Raw genomic sequence first — 22,016 nt, 5'->3', positions numbered from 1 at the left:
CCTATGACAACACTCTGTGTGGGTAGTAAATAAGTTATGGAAATAACTATATACAGTAGTATATAAAAGGCCCACAGTAAGTCAAGTCACTTCCTCTCAGTCAGTTATCCTCAGCTCATCTCTTGCATCAGGTTCAATAGAGAGCAGAGAATTGAAGGTGACAATCAAAAGAACTTAAAAGCAAACTGTTTGATCCCTGAAGTTTCGATTCTCATGTTTGTGTAACCCACCTGACCCAGAGTGCTGTGTGTGTGTGTGTGTGTGTGTGTGTGTGTGTGTGAACAGTTATCATACTGCCTCCAATCAACCCTCTCTGTGATCTCCTTGAGAGGGTGAGTGAGGTCTAAGCTGTACTCATCCAGTAGTTAGCATGGTGGTCGTCTCAGTTCTCCTCTCTGCCTTACTCTGCTCATCCAGGTCACCATGTAGTTGAACCTGTTTTTCACTCTGGGCCATCTCACTGTGGTAGGAGAGGGGGTGAGTTAAGGTCCGTGAGGGAGAGAGAAATACAGAGAGAGAGTTAATTAGAAAAAAGAGGGGGCAGAACATATTCTCTCTCTTTCTCTCTCTCTCTCTCTCTCTCTCTCTCTCTCTCTCTCTCTCGATCCCCACACACAACCCTCTGGCATAAACACTCCCTATGTATACTCTTTTCATCCTCCTCCTTTACTCTCTTCCTCCCCTCTTATCCACTCCTCTCCGTTTCTTCCCTGCTGAAGGACATATTGATGATTTATAAGAGTGATTGGCTCCGGACCTGAATCAATTATCTCCATTCTGAAACCTAGTCACGTTTCCACGCTTAATCTACCAATAAGGACTCATCACTCACCCTGACTAAAACACACACGCACGCACGCACGCACACCTCACTGATTCTTTGTTTAATATTTAGACAGATGCTCTAATGAAGTTTTATATGCACTGTGTAAACTGCCATACACACTCAGACACCCAATCAACACACACACACACCCACCCTATCAAACACACACTCAGCCCTGCCACTGTGAAATATAAAACAAAGTCAGTCGGTTAGAAAAGTTTGTGTGACGCTTCATAGATTGAAAGTTCTTCTGACTTCCTACCCCTCTGATAGTATGATGGTTTCTCCCGGTGACAGAAGAAATGACAGGGTGCTGGGAGACACCACGTGGGGCTGCAGGGGTGGGGACAGGTCCCAGAGGTCACAATGACACCGAAAGGAGTTTGAAATGTTCAGATCAAGGCCTGGTGTCCTTGTCTTTCTGTCCCTGCGCTCCCAGCCACCACAACAGCACCAACGTCACTGTCACACACAGTGGCCTAGTGGCAATGTTAAATAAAGCCAAACTCCTAGCTCTGTGGTTAACGGAGCGTGGGTCACCCAAGGAGACTGAGCAGGCTGCTGTGGAATTGACAAGACAGCATGCACGCACACGCACTCTCGCATGCACACACAGCTGTGGATTTCATTGGCAGACGGATGGGGTGGCCATTCCATTTGTGCTTCTAACTGTGTGTGCGTAGGATTTTAGTGACACTGACTTGGTATTTCTGGAATGATGAAAGAGAAGATGCTCTCCCTACCCCTCTCCCTCTCTCTTTCACATAAAACCCTAACTGGCAGCATTGAAGCCCTTCTAGAGAAGCGTAGCAGAGGTAACAGGCTGTCACTGCAGCCTCAAAGGAAACAAGAACCCACACTGCCAGGGATGGGGGGAGAGGGAACGAGAGAGAGCCAGGCAGAGAGGAGGAAGAGGGAACGAGAGAGAGCCAGGCAGAGAGGAGGAAGAGGGAACGAGAGAGAGCAAGGCAGAGAGGAGGAAGAGGGAACGAGAGAGAGCCAGGCAGAGAGGAGGAAGAGGGAACGAGAGAGAGCCAGGCAGAGAGGAGGAAGAGGGAATGAGAGAGAGCCAGGCAGAGAGGAGGAAGAGGGAACGAGAGAGAGCCAGGCAGAGAGGAGGAAGAGGGAATGAGAGAGAGCCAGGCAGAGAGGAGGAAGAGGGAACGAGAGAGAGCCAGGCAGAGAGGAGGAAGAGGGATCCCACTGGGAATACACTCATTGTTTCCACATCATTTCAATGAAATTACATTGAACCAACATGGAATAGATGTTGGATTGACATCTGTGCCCAGTGGGATGGACAGAGCCAGAGAAAAGTGTTGGAGAGAGGCAGGAAGAGAAATGGAGTGAAGGATGAGACTAACAGGATTTTGGTTTTCAGTTCTGATATTTAGCTGCTGTTGGTGTTTACTGTTTACATCGATGTTTACCATATTGTTTACCATGTTGTTCTGAGCTCCCTGCATCTTCTCACATCATAATTTAAATCTAGTCAAAATGTCAGTGCATGCCTTAGCCCAACCGTGTCTGCAGATAAAGAGGTTGTCTGGTGGGTCTGTGTGTGTGCGAGGGTGTTTGTTTGTGCTTGCTTATGCACATGCGTGTGTCAGCCTACGCATGAAAACGAAGAGGTAGTCATCTCTATTTGTACTGATATATGCTACAAAGGCCCTCATCCCTCATTAACTTAAAGTCTAGGGTCTGAAAGCAGTGCTCACTTTCAGCAGAGTTCCTTTGTTGGAAGTGCGTGTGCTATGTCAGGTTCGAGGAGAGTTTCATTGTTGGAAGTGCATGTGCTGTATCAGGATTCAAAACGTTCATTTATCTGGAGGTTAGAGGACTCATTATTGTGCTCCTGAGGTTTTTCTTTTCTGTTTGGGGGCTGACACAGTCATTAATCTCACAGCTGACAGGTGTGTGTGCACGTGTGTGTGTGTGTGTATCGTGATCTGGGAACCCTGGTTCTACAAGCTCCTGTCATCTCCAACATTCTAGTTGGCCTCTGCTAACCTCAAAAGTAGGTTTTGGATGTTTTTGGTGTGTCTGTGTGTGTTTGTGCATGTCACTTATGGGAAAACCACATGAATATCACTTGTGAAGTTATTGTGATAGCATGTGACCACATGTAAAAGCAACATTTGATAACATGAAACGATATGTGAAAACATTTCAGCACATATGAAAACGTGATCTCGTGAAATAAATGTGACAACATGGGGATGCACATTTTCAACATGTGATACCATGAAACTACACGTGACAACATTTGAAATGATTTCACATGTGAAATTGCAAATTCGATTTTCACATGTGAAATTGCAAATTCGATTTTCACATGTGAAAATGCAATTCCACATGAGAGAGTTCAATTTTCACATGCAAACATTTTTCAAATGTAAAAGTGCAAATTTAAGTTTCACATGTGAAAATGAAATTCCACATGTGAAAATGCAATTCCACATGGGGATCTACAATTCACATGTGAGGTGAAAACATTTTATTCTCCTCACTTGTGAAAGGTGATGTTAACATGTGAACTATATATTGACTACATGTTCACACGTGAGCCGTATGCTCACAACTGAACCCACGGTTCTCTTTTGTCACACATGAGAATTTCAGCTCAACATGTGAAAACTGCAAATGTCATGTTTCTTTTGTAAGGGAAGTAATGAAATGGAATGGCGGGTTTTAAGGTAAAATAGTGTACAAATCGTTCATCAATGACAATCTTTACATTTAACATGATCAGTTAGCACTGACTTTTCAATATGACCCCATCTGGGATTTTAACTCACAACCTCTGGATTTGGGTACGCTGCTGTTTCTGCTGCGCCACAAAGTCTGTAGCATTCTAAGAAGTCCACTACACCTTCATTACCTATAATACATATCTGCACTTAGCAAAATAATGCCGTTGATCTCACTATTCTCTCATCATTGATTTAATTTACTTATGTAAGCATTTTGAGGGTTTTCTGAATAGTTGTCTAATGTTGGCGAGGCATATTTTTCTTCTTTAATGTTACTCCTGAGTCACTATGAGAATTATAATCGTTTTTCTTGAGTGTATTATACAAAGCTGAATCTATTATAGACCTTTTTGGGTTAGTAATAATTTGTAGAGTGGCTCTATTTTCCATCAGCATGTATTTTCTCACCATTCTGAATGTCTAAAGAAACCATATGTTGTTCTGAAATATAATCACAGAAATACTGGACATTTTTAACACGATTACAACCATGGTCTTGAATTGGACCCACATTTTTCTGGTCTTGGTCTTGACTTGGTCTCGGACCCCTCGACCCTCTCCCAGTTTCAGTCTTGACTCGGTCCCCCCCCGGTTTTTGTCTTAACTTGGACTCGATTTGCTCCGGTCTTGGTCTTGAATCGGTCTCACTGCTCACACACCATGCATCTACTGCTGACTCAGGGATATATCTCACACACACACACACACACACACACACACACACACACACACACACACACACACACAGAGAGCAGGGTCTTAGAGGGCCAGATAGACAGTGGTGTGGCAAATTGCTAGATTAAATATTGATTGGAGCTCTTTGATGTGGATGGGAATGAAGGCTTACAAAAATGTCTGTGACAACCTCTCCTCTCTTCCTCTCCTCATTTCCTAATGTCTCTCCTCCGCACTCCTCCCAACCTGAATACAACCTGTCCTCTCATCCTCCCTGCTCTACCCATCCTCTCCCCCTGTACTCTTTTCTCTTGCTCTTGTGTGCTTTTTCCATTCAGGCCACTCACAGACATGTAAACACACTGGCCCTTTACAGTCCCGTCATTTAAAAGGACTTTACTAGGGGCCCAAGGACAGAGCTGGGTTGCGGGTTGCTGGGTGAGGAAGATGAGGGAGTTGTTGGGGTGGAGAATGATGTGAGGGGCATTGGGTATGGTTAGGGGGGTGTTGGCTAATAGGCTGTTAAAGCCTTGTTCTGAGGTCATAGATCAGAGCTGTAGTCTGTCGGGACAGGAGGAGAACACATAATCCCATCAACCCCTGCTGTTCTTGGTCTAACCTTTGACCTCTGACCTCCCGTTACAAGCCACAGGAGACAGGAAGCAGGGGGGTGTATGACTCAGTGGGGGGTTAGAGAATGAAAACTATTGCTCTCAGATTCCTTCCAGCTACCGTAGTGTACAGGATTTAAATGATTCATTCCCCACCCACCGTCAAAACCCCATTATTTTAATGATTCATATTAAAAAAACAAGGGTGTGAATTATAGATGTTTGGCCTACAATAGCTGTGCTCTGGGTGTGTACAATACAGTATGTGGCTGGACTACTGTTCTCTGAGTCAGGAGAACAGGAGATCTCGCTTTCTGGGACATGTCTGGCTCCAAAGTTAGACTTGTAACTGATCTTAAAGGGATGCCATGATTTTGTCAATGAGGCCCTTTATCTACTTTCCCAGAGTCAGATGAACTGGTGAATACAATGTCTTTGAGTGCAGTTTGAAGGAAGTTGCCAACTGTATCTGCATGCTAGCAGATACTCATAAACTTTCCGTCATTGTGCTAACGCTAGCTAGTTAGCATTGGCTCACAAAACTACTGTACCTTTAACTTCCTTCATACTGGACACAGAGACATAAAAATGGTATCCACGAGTTCATCTGACCTTTTAAATGTTTCGCCTATTTTCTTTAAGTACCTAATTTTCCGTTAATCTCCGGTTAGTGCACACACTGCTTTACTTTTGAACAGTCAGTGATTGAAATTAATCACCACTCATGAGCTCGTTAAATTTAATTTCCCACCCAGCATTCACTCTCGTTAAGTGACTTACCCAGAGTCAGATTAACTCATATATAATTTGTCAAGGATGCCAAGGGAAGCCAGGCTTCCCCTAAAAAAATACACCAAGAAAAAAACAGAAATTATTTATCTTTCGTCTCTGTGTTTTCATAATTTCTCTTCAATCCGCAAGAAGCTGAGCGTATCTCACTGGAGAAAGCATCTGAGCGAGCGAAATAGTGCCCTCTGTCTCTGTATGTGTAGGCCATCTATTTGATGTGGTCTGATCATAAAAAGTATGACATTGTTGCCGCCCCTTAGCATTGAATCCAAGGGAAGCCAGCGAGCATTTGGCCTCTCTTGATTAAAAAAAAAGTATAAAATAATAGCCAATCAGCATTGAGCTAAACTGAGAGAGCTCAACTGTGAATAGTCCTGGTGCACCCCAATACATTTAGAAGGGAAGCCAGTTTGGATTTGGATTCACTTCTATCACAACGCATCAAGAGAAATACGTAATTGACAGAAACAACTTGAATTGTTGCATCTTGTTGTGTTGTGGTCCTCCGGACTCTAGCTAGCTAGCTAAAATTGGCCCTTTCCTATTAGCCATGAATGGAGATAGGGATTTGGACTTGTGGTTTAGCTTGATTCTCCGTACTAGCCAATGATTAAAATGACAATTCAGATCCAACCATAAATGCATACATTTCTCCCTGGACTGAGAGGATGGAAGTTCAATATGTAGCTAGATGTAAGAAGGCTAATGTTAACTAGCTAGCGTTGCCCATGAAAGGAAGTTAGGCTAGCGAGCAAGCATTTTAGCCAGGTAGCCTAGGACAACAAAAAATGTAAAAGTGTACTGTGTATCATTTCAACATGAAAGAGAGGAGGATGGCATTGGCATTTCTCTACAAGTAGGGTGAGTCAACATGTTTTTTCCACTTGCACGAACACACACACACACACACACACACACACACACACACACACACACACACACACACACACACACACACACACACACACACACACACACACACACACACACACACACACACACACACACACACACACACACACACACAAATCAGAACCATGGACAGCCACATCATATTTAGCTTACATTGATTGGACTAAATTGTTTTTGGTATCTGTTAGTTGTCACCGTATTAGTGTAGGCAGAGGTGATTTGATAATGTTGAAGTTGAAATGGTGCTGGAATAGTGGAGGCAGCTTCTGTTTTTTTTGCGACTTGCTGTAAATCTCTGTGGTTCTAAATAAATAGTAGTTTAGTAGTCCGAAAATGTCAGAAACATTAACTTGCTTGACCACGCTATAGGTCATGTAACTATTACATGTAATATGCTTTGTGGACTTCACAGGACAGAGGTTGCGCTCCGGTTTTGTGATGAAACAAAAGTGTGGTTGAATTTATTCTGCCACTGTGTCTTCTTATTGTCTCGGCCTTAGGCCTACACGTATGTCATGGTGTCAAGGCATATAAACTAACAGGTTATAGAGCAAACAACGCAATTATCACATTGGTTGTAATATGTTTTTTTTCCTGTCTTTCCGTGCAGTTTGAAGGAAGTTGAATGTAGTTTCTGGGGCCATTGCTTAATAGCGACAGCGCAATGACTGGAAGTCTACAGGATTAGCTGCTAGCTAGCTGCTCCTGTAGACAAAAACGTCCTTCAACTTCCGTCAAACTGCACATAGACATAAAAATGGTATCCATTAGTTCGTCTGACTTTGGATAAGTAGAAAAAATGGCTTAGTTGACAAAATGGCGAATTATCCCTTTAAGTGTAGTTTCATATCATAGCTCCTAATAGAACATGCTTTCATCCTGTCATCATACACACTGTGAGGCTTTTTGGCCCTACTTAGACAAGCCTCACTCATGTAGATTAAAGGCTAATCTGTCATCCCAGGGAGGCTCTTTTAACATGCTAAATAATCACACGGCCACTTAAGACTGATTGGTCTTCTCTCACCACACACACACACACGTCAAATGGTCTTGTCGTTGTGCGCTAGGCCAGGCGCTAAACGGTAAGTGTTGAGCGCTAGACTCATTTGCGTATCAGTAGTAATGGACTCTGCTAGGCTAGGTTCTCTGCTCTCCGTTTGTCAGAACGATGATCCACTCTGCCCTGTGGTACGTTATCTCGTACTCTCCTCCACTCTGCCCTGTGGTACATTGTCTCGTACTCTCCTCCACTCAGCCCTGTGGTACGTTGTCTCGTTCTCTCCTCCACTCTGCCCTGTGGTACGTTGTCTCGTACTCTCCTCCACTCAGCCCTGTGGTACGTTGTCTTGTACTCTCCTCCACTCTGCCCTGTGGTACGTTGTCTCGTACTCTCCTCCACTTAGCCCTGTGGTACGTTGTCTCGTTCTCTCCTCCACTCTGCCCTGTGGTACGTTGTCTCGTACTCTCCTCCACTCAGCCCTGTGGTACGTTGTCTCGTACTCTCCTCCACTCTGCCCTGTGGTACGTTGTCTCGTACTCTCCTCCACTCAGCCCTGTGGTACGTTGTCTCGTACTCTCTTCCACTCTGCCCCGTGGTACGTTGTCTCGTTCTCTCCTCCACTCAGCCCTGTGGTACGTTGTCTCGTTCTCTCCTCCACTCAGCCCTGTGGTACGTTGTCTCGTACTCTCCTCCACTCAGCCCTGTGGTACGTTGTCTCGTACTCTCCTCCACTCAGCCCTGTGGTACATTGTCTCGTACTCTCCTCCACTCAGCCCTGTGGTACGTTGTCTCGTTCTCTCCTCCACTCTGCCCTGTGGTACGTTGTCTCGTACTCTCCTCCACTCAGCCCTGTGGTACGTTGTCTTGTACTCTCCTCCACTCTGCCCTGTGGTACGTTGTCTCGTACTCTCCTCCACTTAGCCCTGTGGTACGTTGTCTCGTTCTCTCCTCCACTCTGCCATGTGGTACGTTGTCTCGTACTCTCCTCCACTCAGCCCTGTGGTACGTTGTCTCGTACTCTCCTCCACTCAGCCCTGTGGTACGTTGTCTCGTACTCTCCTCCACTCTGCCCTGTGGTACGTTGTCTCGTACTCTCCTCCACTCAGCCCTGTGGTACGTTGTCTCGTACTCTCTTCCACTCTGCCCCGTGGTACGTTGTCTCGTTCTCTCCTCTACTCAGCCCTGTGGTACGTTGTCTCGTTCTCTCCTCCACTCAGCCCTGTGGTACGTTGTCTCGTACTCTCCTCCACTCAGCCCTGTGGTACGTTGTCTCGTACTCTCCTCCACTCAGCCCTGTGGTACGTTGTCTCGTACTCTCCTCCACTCTGCCCTGTGGTACGTTGTCTCGTTCTCTCCTCCACTCTGCCCTGTGGTACGTTGTCTTGTACTCTCCTCCACTCTGCCCTGTGGTACGTTGTCTCGTACTCTCCTCCACTCTGCCCTGTGATTGTCTGCTACTCACCTCCTGTCTGACAGTTACAACAACATTTCTGTAAGGAAGGCTGCTGTTGTCTGACTAACAGCCCATGTCTCACCCACTGCAGATTTCACTGTGTGTGTGTGTGTGTGTGTGTGTGTGTGTGTGTGTGTGTGTGTGTGTGTGTGTGTGTGTGTGTGTGTGTGTGTGTGTGTGTGTGTGTGTGTGTGTGTGTGTGTGTGTGTGTGTGTGTGTGTGTGTGTGTGTGTGTGTGTGTGTGTGTGTGTGTGTTCTAGTCACTCTGACAGAAGTGGGTTACTCACAGCTGAGAACAAGGTCTAAAGTTCTTCATTAGATGAAGGGGAAAGTTGAGTCCATCTAGATAGAGCAGCCTGTAAGGTTGATATAAAGGTCCTCTGACTAACAATAGAGGTTGTGTTATTGTCACAGACATTCTCTCTAAGGGTATATGTTAATTTTACAGCCAATTATGTGACACTGGAGATACAACTTTTAACTAGACTTTAAATAGAAGTTTAAATGAAAGATTGAATGACAGAGTATAAACCAACTGGAATGTTACACTGAAGTCCAGTATCTCCAAACTAGCCTGTTTTCAGATATAGGATCCTATGATTCTAAGTTCCAAACTTGTGACAAAACTTTGTTTCCTAGTCCTGTGACTACGGTTTCATTAGGCTGTAGGTGCACCTCAATAGTGTGACTTCTCTTTGTTCTGTTAACTCGGGTCTTTTGTTCTGATACAAAACCTATTTCATTTCATCATGTCCTTCCCTGAACTGTTGTAAAGAGAACCGGTATACTGTACTGTATATGTGTGGGAGTGAATGTGCACTCACTCTGAATCTCAGTCTGTCGCTGACCTTGCTTTTGCTCAATAAACATCTCCTTTCTTACCTTCTCTCGCTCTCTTTCTTTCCGTACTCCTCCTCTACCTGGTTTCTGTGCTGTGCCACTGCACTATCTTAACAGCTGATCGTCTTTCTAGAATTGTCACTTTCATTTAATTATCTTTCTTTCATTTAATTATCTTTCTTTCGTGTTTTCTGTATTTTGTTCCTGTATGTTTATCCTCCTCTCCACTTGCAGAAAAAAATGCTTCTGTTTTAATTAACAATCGTAATTAACATGGCAACAAGGCTAAGGCTGGGCTGTAATTGAGAGAGGGAGACCGGTAAGTATTATAGTACAGGGACAGTCTCAGCCTCAGGCGTAGACAAACAAGCTCCAGGGCCAAACATGGGGAGGGAATGTGTAATGGAGGATTTAGTCTGAAGCTGACTGTGTTTGTGCTATTCATTATCATGCCCACCCATACTCAAACCACTAACATTATGAAGCCTTCTGACAGGGAGTCTAGCTAAGAGAAGGGTGGGAACTGCGTTTCTAGCCTAAACTGTGGCTATCTGAGAGCTGTCACACACACACTCACATCCAAACACACACTGAACACAGAGTGATTTTCTGTTCAATCTGATCTTCCTAATAGCCCTCCTCTTTGGTCAGACTACAGAGAATCCTTCCCCCTGGCAGGCCTCTAACAGTGAAAGGATATCTGTGTTTGTGTGAAATAAGCACCTAGATGTCTGCTCTCCCTCTCTCTCCCTCCTTCAAACACCCTCCCATCACTCCAGAATTATATTAGCTGTCTCTCCAAAGACTCACACTAATGGATTTGAAGATCTCTGTGGCTGCCCATGTCTTTGAAATCGTCTGAATTGCCGAAGCAACACAAAGTCAAGTCAAGAGCACCTGTGCTCTGCTGTCTCACTGCTCTTTTTCTAGAGTTATTAATGAAGATGTTCCTTTCCATATTTCTGTCCAGAAATGATAGCTTTTAGAGTTACAGCCAAACCCGGCATTTAGCCGTAAAGTCTATTTGGCCCCCTGAAGTGCCCGTTAATGCCTTAGAGCATCTGTAGATGGTCTACAGATGGTCATACTATCAACAAACTATCTGTTGATAAGCAACTGCTTGCTAAGGTTAGGAATAAGGGTTGGGGTAAGGGTTACGTTAAAGTTAGGGTTAGGAGATAGTTAGTTGAAATGTTACTGATAGTCTGTAGAGGATTTACAGGATTTACAGATGGGCTATCCGAATAAAGTGTTCCCGAAATCTATTAACCTGTTGTGTCTTACTAATGCCTTCCGAGATACGATTTTCTCCACGAGGTAAGACAATCTATTATTGTACTATGTGGACTGACAACAACCCACTCCTTTGTGCATTTACCCACCCTGCAATGCATTGTGGTCCCTTTTCAGCTTCATTGTGATTGGTGGATGTGGTTAGGTGCATGTGTCATGTCCCTTGCCTTCATTATGACTTGTTGATGATTGTGTAACTTGTTGCATCCATATTGAGCAGATATAACACTGTGCCTTGTGGGACTCCATATGCTCTTTCTTTCTACACGGACTCCCTAGAAACCATACTTTGACATGTTTTTGATGTTGCAACATTCTGCAATGTGGTACAGTGTTGCACAAACATGCAGTTTAAAATGAAACGTCGGGAGTTGTCTTTTGCTCCAGGTCACGTGAAATGTCTATACATTCCATTTATATCTGCAACATTCCATTGGTGCCTGTAATGCAACCTTGCGTAAAACTAAAAATACCTTGATTGAATGTGCCCTCACAATACCCTCACTTATATCTTACATTCTCTCCCTCCCCCTCCCTTCCTCCCTTTCTCTCTCCAGTAGACCAGAGTATGTTTGAGAACTCCAACGCCTCCAGAGCTCCAGGCCAGGGGCTCCAGGCCTCCAGGTTGACCCAGGCCTCGGCCCGTCGCTCCCTGGTCACAGCTAACCCTGCCCTTGGTAGCAGCCCTGCCGAGGCCCCCTCCTCCACCACTACCAATGGAGGTCAGCAGAGGCTGAAGAACGCCCTGAACCTGGGCAAGGCTGTGGGGGCAAAGGTCAACGACCTGCTGCGAAGGAAAGAGCCCAGTCATATAGGAGACATCGGTGTCACAGAGGTCAACAAGAATGTAGGAGCAGTCTGGAGCAATATGGAGGAGATGACCCAGCGAACTACTGCCAATAGGTAAGGAGGGATACACAATTACAGTACACACGCACGCACGCACGCACGCACGCACACACACACACACACGACTACTGCCTAAAGGTGAGGAGGGTTACACTAAAAGACACACACACACACACACACACACACAGGATTGATACAGTAAAACCACAACCACAAACACACAACCACAAACACACAAACATTTGCAGATCACACATACTCACAAACAGTTATACAATATTCACGTCCGCCACGTGTCTGGGCCCAATAGTTATAACCCAGCTTTCAGACACTGTGCCTTGGAGATTCAATCCAACATTGGTTTTATCCAAAGAGTAAAACTGAGAGACAGCTAGTTATTTCTAAAAACCAATATTGTATAATTTTCTCTAAAGTGGAACGATTTAAGCTGAGAAATAGTAGTCATCCTCTCACCCCATATAAAAGATCATAACCGTTGAGTCAAAGATGTTTAAATTATTAATCTGAATTTTTCCAAACTGGGGCCGTGAATAAGTGATAAAGAGTAAGAGGAGGGTTAGTTAGACAGAAGCTGAGATTAAACACACACACACTGAGACTGAATGAGACATATTTGAGAGTTGAATTGCCTCACTTCTAATGTTAATCATACACAGTGCACGCACACACACACGCACACTCACCCTTGGGTCTCCCTTAGTTTAAAGAGACAGAACGAGCTGTCCATCTACGCTGTAGCTGGTCATTGATCTGTCTGTCTCTTGACTGACACTCAGTCACCTACCTGACACACGAAGCCAGGACAGACATTTCACAGGTGCATAACTCATAGAATTGGTAAAACCGTGATGTGTGTTTAGACACTGATGTGTTGAGAAATGTGAATTGACAACTCACGTATAGACAGAGTAGTCATAAATGACTGGTACGCTTTGCGGTGACTCACTCCTTATCACTATGGCAATGATACGGTTGTCACCATGACAATATGCTCATTTATGGGGGAAAGGTAGAGAAATATTCCACTGATAAAATAAACACACAGTTCCACAGCATAGAGAAGGGGGAGGAGAACGAGTGGAAGTTAGACAGAGAGCAAGTGAGAGAGAGAACTGAGTGACAGGGAGAGATTGAACAAATGTAACAAATGTGTTATTGTTAAAGTTACAGTAGTAATGGATGTCTCTTCCTCTTCTCTCTCCTTCCAGTCATGCCTCTCTGGACTGCTTCCCTCGTCTGGAACCCCCTCCTCCCGGTAAAAAAAAGCGTCTTCCTCGCACCCTGAAGACTACCCAGGACATGATGATCTCGTCTGACCCCGTCGTCACCACACCCCCCGAGACCCCCGATCACTCCCTCCTCTCCTCCCCCAACAAGACCTCCCTCATCAGCAATGAGCAGACCCCACCCAAGGGAGAGCAGGACGGAGAGAATGACAGAGGGAGAGACACACTCACCGGACTGACTGGCACTTTGGACAGCGAGAGGGAAGAGGTGGAGGTGGAGATGGAGACGAATGGGAGCAGTAAGATGGATGGAGTGGAAGGGAATGAGACAGAGGAGAGGAGAGAGGGAGAGCAGACCCAGATTCAGCTCCAGCTCTCTGTCCCAGACCTCATCCATAAGGACCACGTGGTCCCCCCCAGGTCGAGGACGTCTGAGCCCAGGCAGAAGGCCCCGGGAGCAGACACCAGGCTAGCCTCCACCCCCCTAAAAGCTCCGTACAGGATCAGTCTGAGTGTGAGTGAGGATGGGCTGATGGAGAACAGCTCCCTCTGTAGGAAAGGATCAGCAGTCACAGACACAGAGGAGCCTGAACAACACCACGACCTGCTTTGAGAAGGACACACACACACACACACACACACACACACACACACACACACACACACACACACACACACACACACACACACACACACACACACACACACTAAACCTCTGGATGGAGAGAGGGAGAGATAATGGGAACAGTGATGTGGAGAGGAGCTGGCAGAAGGAGAGCAGAAGACAGAAATTGTTTGTGTGAGAATAAGAAAGGGAGAGAGGATGTTTTTGACTAGACCCTAGACTAGGGGTCTTCACTAGTTACTACAGCCACAAAGTCATAAACCCCACCTATTTCTACAATTTCTCTTCTTAAAATGTGATTTTCAACCTTAACCACACTGCTAACCTTATGGCTAAGCTTAACCTTAAGACAGAGATGTGGAAAGAGTATCTATTTTAACATATCATTAAGGGACATACCAAACCTTTTCAAGAGAACCACAACATCTTGGTCTGCCAAACATTGTTTTATAACACTGTTTTATGTCATGTTTTATATTGTTAACCTTGCAACGTAATGTAGAAGGAAGATATATACCCAGACATTCTAGATTTCTAAAATAATCTATTTCAAATGTCATAGTGCCCTTTCATGCTGAGAGAGAATACATTTTTTATGATCTTTTATAACTGTTGCCCTTCAGGAAATATATCAAGCGTTCAGCAGGGAATATGAAAACCAAAGTGAACACGACATTAACACTGACTGTAATTTCATACTGTTGTGTTGGTGATGTCATCCTCACAACACATATTGAGATATGTATTGTGGCAGACATGCAATTGGGTTTGTTCAGCCTGTACAGTATGTGTTTGATTTACATTTGTTGATTGACAGTAATGGTTTTAGTAGTGCCAATCACAGTCCTGTTGCTTTATTTCCTTACAATAATGGTCAAAAGTTTTAGAATACCTACTCATTCAAGGGTTTTTCTTTATTTTACTATTTTCTACATTGTAGAATAAAAGTGAAGACATCAAAACTATGAAATAACACGTATGGAATCATGTAGTAACCAAAAAGTGTTAAACAAATCCAAATATATTTTATATTTGAGATTCTTCAAATAGCCACCCTTTGCCTTGATTTCAGCTTTGCACACTCTTGGCATTCTCTCAACCAGCTTCATGAGGTAGACACCTACAATGCATTTTAATTAACAGGTGTGCCTTGTTAAAAGTTAATTTGTGGAATTTCTTTCCTTCTTAATGCATTTGTGCCAATCAGTTGTGTTGTGACAAGGTAGGGGTGGTATACAGAAGATAGCCTTATTTGGTAAAAGACCAAGTCCATATTATGGCAAGAACAGCTCAAATAAGCAAAGAGAAATGAAGGTCTATCATTACTTTAACACATGAAGGTCAGTCAATACGGAAAATTTCAAGAACTTTGTAAGTTTCTTCAAGCGCTCTGATGAAACTGGCTCTCATGAGGACTGCCACAGGAATGGAAGACGCAGAGGTTAAGTTCATTAGAGTTACCAGCAGCCCAAAAAAATGCTTCACAGGTAGTGTATGTTGTCATTTGTTTTAAGCTTCTGAATCCTTCTGCAAAAAAATTATGGCACCAGAGAAAACACACCACACACACACACACACACACACACAGAGAGAGAGAAAGGAGTCTGTCTGGCGCTGCAATTCTCACTCACAGCCTCCTCACCCCTCTACTCATCCCATCCTCCTATTTCCACCTCCTCCACTCCTCCCTGAGATGAACAACCAGATCCACTCTCTTTTTGCCCGTAGCACATATTAATAAGTCTTTACATCAGTGCCTTGCAAAACTAACCTTAGATCAGTGTGTCGGGGGAATTACTACTCCAATAGAACAAGGCTTAGGTATTCTGTGTGGGGTGGTATTAGGGTGTGTGTGGATCTGTGCTTCCATCAGTCAGCACACAGACTATTAGCCTAGAATCTCTGGAATAGAGAGAGAGATGACACATGAAGATTGATATACTTGGGAAATTATTTTCATCAAGATTGTTAGCCTATTGTATCAACCCAGTGTTTTCCAAATGGTGGGCCATGGCTGAAAACTAGACTGTGGCGAGAAACATGGTTTTGTGTGTCTGGAGGTTTGCAAGACTTGATGTATTTGATAATGGTAAACTAAATGCTTGGCATCCACTGTATTTTCAACTATTTGTTTCAGATGGTGTTTTTTGATTATCTGTTTGATAAGGCAACCTAATCATAATCATTATGTAAACTAAAGCAATAATTAATGTATATGAAATAATTCATATATTAATCCATGTGGAGTCTAGACTGTTGTTGTCTTATATCGTTATTTCTACATGAGAAACCTAAGGACAGGTGGTTATAAAGCTGTTTTACAGCATCAACACCTAGCTTACCTGTATCAGTACTATCCAGACCACGTATGTTATATCAGATCTTGAAATGTGAAGGAATATACTGTACATTTATGGACATTTTTGACACCTTCATAATGATTTATTTTGAAATACAAGTTAGTCATAAGTCTAGCAACATATAACATTTTTCAACTAGTTGTAAAGACATTTGATTGACACGGAATGATATGACATACGCTTGATTTATTATGATTGATTTATGCATTATTGTAATTGTTGTTTTAAGTTTTGTATTCTACAAGATGGTCGATATAATTTCACTACTCCATGGTTGAATGAAGGAAAGACATAATGAGCAAGGATGATTGTGTGTGTGTGTGTGTGTGTGCGCGCGTGCGTGCGTGCGTGCGTGAGAGAGAGAGAGAGAGACAACAACAGCCTGTTATGTATTATGAGACATATGGACAGTTCTGATGAAGCCCTTTCACTGCAAGTTTTACTATTCATTATTTGTAATACATTCGCCTTCAATTTTAAGAAAAAATATTGTGTAACAACAAATCTGTGACATATATACACAATGCATTCTGAAAGTATTCAGACCCCTTGACTTTTTCCACATTACAGCCGTATTCTAAAATGTATTAAATCAAAAATATTCCTCAATCTACACACAATACCCCATGATGACAAATCAAAAACAGGTTTGGAGAAAGAAAGAAAATACCTTATTTACATAAGTATTCAGACCCTTCACTATGAGAATCAAAATTGAGCTCAGGTGCATCCTGTTTCCATTGATCCTCCTTGAGATGTTTCTACAACTTGATTGGAGTCCACCTGTGGTAAATTCAAATGATTGGACAGGATATGGAAAAGGCACACACCTGTCAATATAAGGTCCCACAGTTGACCGTGCATGTCAGAGCAAAAACCAAGCCATGAGGTCGAAGGAATTGTCCGTAGAGCGCCGAGACAGGATTGTGTCGAGGCACAGATCTGGGGAAGGGTACCAAAAAATGTATGCAGCATTGAAGGTCCACCAAAACACCGTGGCCTCCATCATTGTTAAATGGAAGTTTGGAACCACCAAGACAGTTCCAAGAGCTGGCCATCCGGCCAAACTGAGCAAATGGGGGAGAAGGGCCTTGGTCAGGAAGGTGACCAAGAACCCGATGATCACTCTGATAGAGCGCCAGAGTTCCTCTGTGGAGATGGAACACCCTTCCAGAAGCACAACTATCTCTGCAGCACTCCACCAATCAGGCCTATATGGTAGAGTGGCCAGACAGAAGCCACTCCTCAGTAAAAGGCACATGACAGCCCGCTTGGAGTTTGCCAAAAGACATCTAAAAGGACTCTCAGACCATGAGAAACAAGATTATCCAGTCTGATGAAACCAAGATTGAACTCTTTGGCCTGAATGCCAAGCGTCACGCCTGGAGAAAACCTGGCATCATCCCTACGGTGAAGCATGGTGGTGGCAGCATCATGCTGTGGGGATGTGTTTCAGCGGCAGGGACTGGGAGACTAGTCAGGATCGAGGGAAAGATGAACGGAGCAAAGTATAGAGAGATCCTTGATGAAAACCTGCTCCAGAGCGTTCAGGACCTCAGACTGGGGCGAAGGTTCACCTTCCAACAGGACAACGACCCTAAGCACACAGCCAAGACAATGTAGGAGTGGCTTCAGGGCAAGTCTCAATGTCCTTGAGTGGCCCAGCCAGAGCTGTAACTTAACGAAATGTGGAAAAAGTCAAGGGGTCTGAATACTTTCCAAATGCACTGTATATATATTTTTTGGGGGGAGATTTATTTAGATTTTCCAGTTACATTTTTCTTGTTTTTTTGTTGTTGTTAGGATAACACTAACTCTTGCTACTGGAAAATATAAAGAAGAAAAATGAAATAACTATTTTACCTGTAACTTATGGACCAAACGGAAAAGACTTTGCTCTCTGTCTTTTCAGAAGCTTTCCTGTCTATTTTGGGCCATTTCCTGTTGTGCTTCTTTCCCCTCACACAACAATGGCAAATTGTGTCACATTCAACACTGCCACTGTTACATCTTATGCTGAATTTAGGATCCTGGAAAGGGGAGTGGAGACGACAATCAAATATAATTGGATTTTCCATATTTATGTATCCCTCCATACTTGCAGAATGGCAATTAAGAGCAGAGGCAGAAATAAAATGGCAAAACAGCACATTTCACTGACTGCACCTATCCAGTGTATGTGGCAATAAAACATCTTAAAATACTTTCATGTTCAAATGTTGGATTGTTTTGAAGGGGGCAGTCATTTTCCTCTGTCTTTTTGCATTTTGCTAGAGGATATTTATAGGGCTACTAAATTACATTCCATTCACCATGGTTACCACATATTGCAAACTGTGGCGACTTTTCTTGTATACCTTTTCTATGCTGTACTGTTTAGCACGTTTTTAGTATGCTGGGGAACTGATTACAAGATCTAGCCAGGACCCTGGCTTAAACCTAATATCTGCTGTCACTGTTCTCTAAAAGCTCTTCTATGTAGACGCTAAATAAAAGGGCTACACTGTAGAACTCATTTCTATTGTCTGACCTCATTTGATGGCCTTGACTTTGCATACATCCTCTCTTACAGAATGGCATGTGTGTCATTTTTCTATTGCCTTCAAACGCTGCATTGCCTTCTAATGCTGCATGTAACGCTGATGAATACGTAAATGAGATTAAGTGATTTATTTGGTGTAACCATCTCAAAGCCATGTCTCAGCTGTCTGTGTTCTTCTCTTCTTTATTGTATTTTATGTCAAATCCTTCCCTCGTCCTTCAAAAGGGAATAATGAAGTGAACCAGAGAATAAACCTGTTTACTTAGCTATCAACTAGACTCAGAGAAGAGGAACAGAACAAATGCGTTTTTATATCACTTCCTCTGAGAAGGATGAAAGTGAATTAATGTATTAGCTGCGTCTTGATTGTAACACATCCTCTGTCGGAGGTCATTCCACCGACTGGAGGAAATCCTCTGCTTTAATGTATATTTAATATATTCTTTAATTTGAGCCAGCAGCAGGCAGGCAGCCACTGGATTCCTTCCTCGTCCTAAATATCAGTGTTCCCATCTTCAATGAACACAAGGAGGATTATAAAAGTCCTGCTCAGCCAAGCGACGCAGTGCGATGTAGCTATGACCTGAAAGACAATGTCACACTGATAAGGAATAGAAATAGGATTACACAATTAAATAATGTTATAATCCAGGTTTAACTTTGAACTATTAACACTTTTCAGGCAGCAATACTGTCTTACACACACACAGTGAGTGGCTGAGTATCATCCTCTATGTCCTGGTGTGTGTGTGTGTGTTGGTTCTTATATCCTTGTGGGGACCTTTTTTTAAATTTTTATTTGACCTTTATTTAACCAGGTAGGCTAGTTGAGAACAAGTTCTCATTTACAACTGCGACCTGGCCAAGATAAAGCAAAGCAGTGCGACACAAACAACAACACAGAGTTACACATGGAATAAACAACCGTACAGTCAATAACACAATAGAAAAAATAAGAAAGTCTATATACAGTGTGTGCAAATGGCATGAGGTGGTAAGGCAATAAATAGGCCATAGTAGCAAAGTAATTACAATTTAGCAGATTAACACTGGAGTGATAGATGAGCAGATGGTGTGTAAGTAGTGATACTGGTGTGCAAAAGAGCATCAAAGTAAATCAAAACAATATGGGGATGAGGTAGGTAGATTGGGTGGGCTATTTACAGATGGACTATGTACAGCTGCAGTGATCGGTTAGCTGCTCAGATAGCTGATGTTTAAAGTTAGTGAGGGAAATGTAAGCCTCCAGCTTCAGCTAAAGTCCCCACAAGGATAGCAAAACAAGGAAAATTCTCCCTTGTGGGAACATTTCCCACATCCCCATGAGGATAAAGGCTATTTTAAGACAAGGGGCTAGGGTTAGAATTAGGAGTTACGGGTTAAGGAAAATAGGATTTTGAATATAAATACAGTTTAGGTCCCCACGAGGATAGAAGAACATAACGTGTGTGTGTGTGTGTGCATGCACGCAATTGGGTCTAGGACAGAACTACACACAGGCAGTCAAGCTGGCCGTTTAATCGCTCTCCCAAGACAGACTCTCTCTGGCTAAAACACAGAGTAAACACACACACACTTAATAGAGCCAGTGGGGAGTTAATCAGTGCAACTCATTAATCAGAGTGAGTGAATGCACCGCATTTGATTAGAATGGCTATTTCACTAGTCAACAGTTTAAAAAGGAGCTTCCTTTCCTGGTCTAATACACAAACTAGACAGAAACAGGCCCAGACAGGCAGGTGGACTACACAGGTTCAAGGTGAAGGAAGGTGGTGTACACTTTTTTTAGGGCACGCCACACAATTAGAAAGGTGACAAGTTCACCTGAGCTGACACCAGTGTGTAGAGTCCTCCTGTCTAGTGAGTTTCCTTTTTCTTCCTCTGACTCACTCAGATAGGATAATCTGACCTCCAACACACACACACTACACTGCCAATGTATTAGGCAGCGTCAGCAAGCTGAATTGGATTTTATCAGCCTTATCGATCAGATTGTGTGTGTGTGTGTGTGTGTGTCCGTTCGTATTCCCCTTCTATCCTCTCATGATGAGGACGCTGTGCTGATCCTCACTGGGCTAGGTCCCTGCAGGTCTCTCAATCCCCTGCTCTCAGCCTATTTCTCTATCTCCCTTGCTCTCTCACTCTACAGTGAACATGCCTGAATAAGAAAATCTAAAGAATACTAAAAAAAATGAAGCTTTATGCAACATCTTTTTGAGTGCGGACCGATCACACCTTCGTATTTATCTGAATTCAAGGTTTTTACGCAGCAACCAAAATTCCGTGGTGGTCACCTTTTGATTAACATGCCTGCGACAGACAGCCATACAGTGCCTTCAGAAAGTATTCACACCCTTTTACTTTTTCAACATTTTGTTGTGTTGCAGCCTGAATTTAAAATGTTTTAAATTGAGATTTTGTGTCACAGATCTACACACAATACCCCATAATGTCAAAGTGGAATTTTGATTGTAGAATTTATTTATGAAACATTTAAAGCTGAAATGTCTTGAGTCAATAAGTTTTCAACACCGTTGTTATGGTAAGCCTAATAAATAAGTTCAGGAGTAAAAATGTGCTTAATAAATTGCATAATAAGTTGCATAGACTAATTCCTTGTTCAATAAAAGTAGTTAACATTTTTTTAATGACTACCTCATCTCTGTACCCCACACACACATATAATTGTAAGGTCCCTCAATCGAGTAGTGAATTTCTAGCACAGATTCAACCACAAAGACCAGGGAGGTCTTCCAATACCCCTCAAAGAGGGTCAAAATAAAAAAGGCGGATGCTGAATATCCCTTTGTTAATTAGGCTTTGGATGTTGTATCAATACACCCAGTCACTACAAAGATACGGGCGTCCTTCCTAACTCAGTTCCCGGAGAGGAAGGAAACTATTCAAGAATTTCACCATGAGGCCAATGGTGATTTTAAAACATAGTTTAACGGAAAAACTGAGGATGGATCAACAACTTTGTAGTTACTACACCTATACTAACCTATACTAACCTAAATGACAGAGTGAAAAGAAGGAAGCCTGTACAGGATTAAAAAATATTCCAAAACATGCATCTGTTTGCAACAATGCACTTAAGTAAAACTGCAAAGAATGTGGCAAAGAAATTAACTTTTGTCCTGAATACAAAGTGTATTGTTTGGGGCAAATCCAACACCACATCACTGAGTACCAATCTTCATATTTTCAAGCATGGTGGTGGCTGCATCATGTTATG

General features: G+C 43.2%; 1 protein-coding gene across 1 annotated transcript in view; it reads left to right on the top strand.

Annotated features, from left to right (window-relative positions):
* The window catches only part of LOC139578595 (carboxyl-terminal PDZ ligand of neuronal nitric oxide synthase protein-like), a 240,252-nt gene extending 221,501 nt beyond the window's left edge, over positions 1–18,751 (top strand). Inside the window, exons 11-12 of the mRNA XM_071406421.1 lie at positions 11,713–12,058; positions 13,234–18,751. Coding sequence (XP_071262522.1) covers positions 11,713–12,058; positions 13,234–13,864 — 977 coding nt within the window. The 3' untranslated portion in view covers positions 13,865–18,751. The remainder of the gene's footprint in view (positions 1–11,712; positions 12,059–13,233) is intronic.
* The last annotated feature ends 3,265 nt before the right edge of the window (positions 18,752–22,016 follow it).

Source organism: Salvelinus alpinus, chromosome 6 (assembly GCF_045679555.1).
Source record: "Salvelinus alpinus chromosome 6, SLU_Salpinus.1, whole genome shotgun sequence".
In the NCBI taxonomy this organism is placed as follows: domain Eukaryota; kingdom Metazoa; phylum Chordata; class Actinopteri; order Salmoniformes; family Salmonidae; genus Salvelinus; species Salvelinus alpinus.
The sequence above is the reverse complement of the archived record's forward strand: the minus strand, read 5'-3'. Positions and strand labels throughout refer to the sequence as shown.